The sequence below is a fragment of the Aplysia californica genome, unplaced genomic scaffold (genome assembly GCF_000002075.1).
Source record: "Aplysia californica isolate F4 #8 unplaced genomic scaffold, AplCal3.0 scaffold00260, whole genome shotgun sequence".
Taxonomy (NCBI): domain Eukaryota; kingdom Metazoa; phylum Mollusca; class Gastropoda; order Aplysiida; family Aplysiidae; genus Aplysia; species Aplysia californica.
Window position 1 is genome coordinate 588,278 of NW_004797530.1, and position 1,915 is coordinate 590,192.

Consider the following 1,915-nt stretch of genomic DNA (forward strand, 5'->3'; position numbering starts at 1 on the left):
CTGTGTGTGTGTGTGTGTGTGTGTGCGTGTGTACACATGGCAAAACACCAAACCAGTGTGCCAGGATCTGGACAATAAAGATGTGTCTTATCTTATCTTATCTCATCAAACAAATAAAGTCCGTCTTCCTTGCTTTTCCCTTCATAAAATGGCCACAATTGTGTCTGTCTTTGTTTAAACAAGCAATTACGGTACCTGACTTTAGCATTTTGCCCACCTCAGGTTACGGCCGCGTGACGCCTCTGAGTGACGCTGGCAAGGCGTTCTGCATCCTGTTCGCGGTGGTGGGTATCCCTCTCACCCTGGTGCTGTTCACGGCATGTGTGGAACGACTCATGATCCCAACCCGCCAGCTTTTGTACTGGCTCTACGGGAAGCTGGGACATTTGTATAAGGTACGAGTACATCTAGCGCAGTGCTTGCCAACATAGGCGATATTGTCCAACAGAGTGGGCCATTTAGTAATTTTGGTGTATTTTTTTTTATAGTAGAGGGTTTTACGGCGCTCGCAATTGCATAAGGTCATATGATTTTGGTGTCTATGAGGATCACCCTCGTAGTGACAATTATTATTTAACGAACGAATCAACGCTCTGCTTGGAAATACATGTAGTAGGGCGTTTCGAAAATTTCAGCCTCTGAAAGAAACCAAAGGGGGTTTAGGCTATAAAAGTTTGACAAACAGGGATCAACTTTGTGGTTAGAAGATGTTTCTATAGTTGTATTTGAGTTGAGACTTGAGTCGACCAGACCAGACCAGACCATCAATGATTTATTTATAGAGGCACCAGCCATCCATGTTCTTGCGTCGAAACAACTCAGTAAGAGCCACATTTATTTGGCTTGGTGTCACTGCAAGCCATTTTGACAATGATCTACTACAGCCTTTCATTCGGAACATACTTTATCTCATACACCCTTCTGGGGGCTCCACACTATATGGACCCAACACGGTGGTACTCTTGGTGGTGTCGTCATCTGCAAAAGATTTGTTGACTTTATTCTTTTTAATTGTTAACCTGTTCTTTTTTATTTTAAGAATAGGGGCCTGAAGTAGATTTTAAATCAATTTTTTTTCTTAAAACAAGTTTCAAGCGATCATAAAAGTACCATAACGTCTCCCCTTCCATAGAAAGGTCTAGGACATATAAACTGTTCCAGTAATTTCACTGCCCTTCCCCCTTTTCTTGTGCGCGCTGTTACTTCAGTTGATTTCCTGCTGGTCTGTAATGCAGATGAGTCTGGTTCGAATCCCCAGTGGAACTTTCTTGAAGTTGGATTGTTTTGGATAGTTTACAAGGCTCTCTGTTCACTTTGCTAGGTCCTATCGGAGATGTACGTTTAATTTGGAGGTCCCCCCTCTTAAAACCTGATAGTGTTGCTAAGGGCGTTAAACCTATTTACATAAAACTCTTATTTTCATCCTTCACGGGCTGAAGCAGTAAGGCGCTTTTCCATTGCACGCAGAAGATGTTAGTGGGTGGTTGGCGGTGCTCTGGTGTGGTTCGATTCTTCTTTCCTTTCAAACATCAATCGTCTTTATCTCCCCTTCTTCTTTGTTTATGTTCGTTACTCTCTTGTAACACCTCTAATCTTCTGGCGCTCATGTTACTTTATGCAGTTGCGAGCGCCGTAAGGCCTCTACTACAGATAAAAGACGTTAGTTCAATTCCCGTGTAAGGAGAACATTTGTTAAACATTGCGGGAAGGGGGGGATCTCTACAGGGACGTCGTGTGATTCTCAGCACTGGTCAGCCCTGACACTGACGGTCAGGGTCGAGGCTCGCTTCTTACGGTCAGGGTCGAGGCTCGCTTCTTACGGTCAGGGTCGAGGCTCGCTTCTTAAACCATCTAAATTGTGTCGCTGTTGGCGAAAAGAACTACATTTAGTTAGTTAGTTAGTTAGTTAGTTAGT

General features: G+C 43.7%; 1 protein-coding gene across 1 annotated transcript in view; it reads left to right on the forward strand.

Moving 5' to 3' along the window:
* The window catches only part of LOC101851353 (potassium channel subfamily K member 1), a gene marked incomplete at its 5' end in the record, with an annotated part of 47,167 nt that overhangs the window by 34,002 nt on the left and 11,250 nt on the right, over positions 1-1,915 (forward strand). The window contains 1 exon segment of the mRNA XM_013083897.2: positions 223-395. Coding sequence (XP_012939351.1) covers positions 223-395 — 173 coding nt within the window.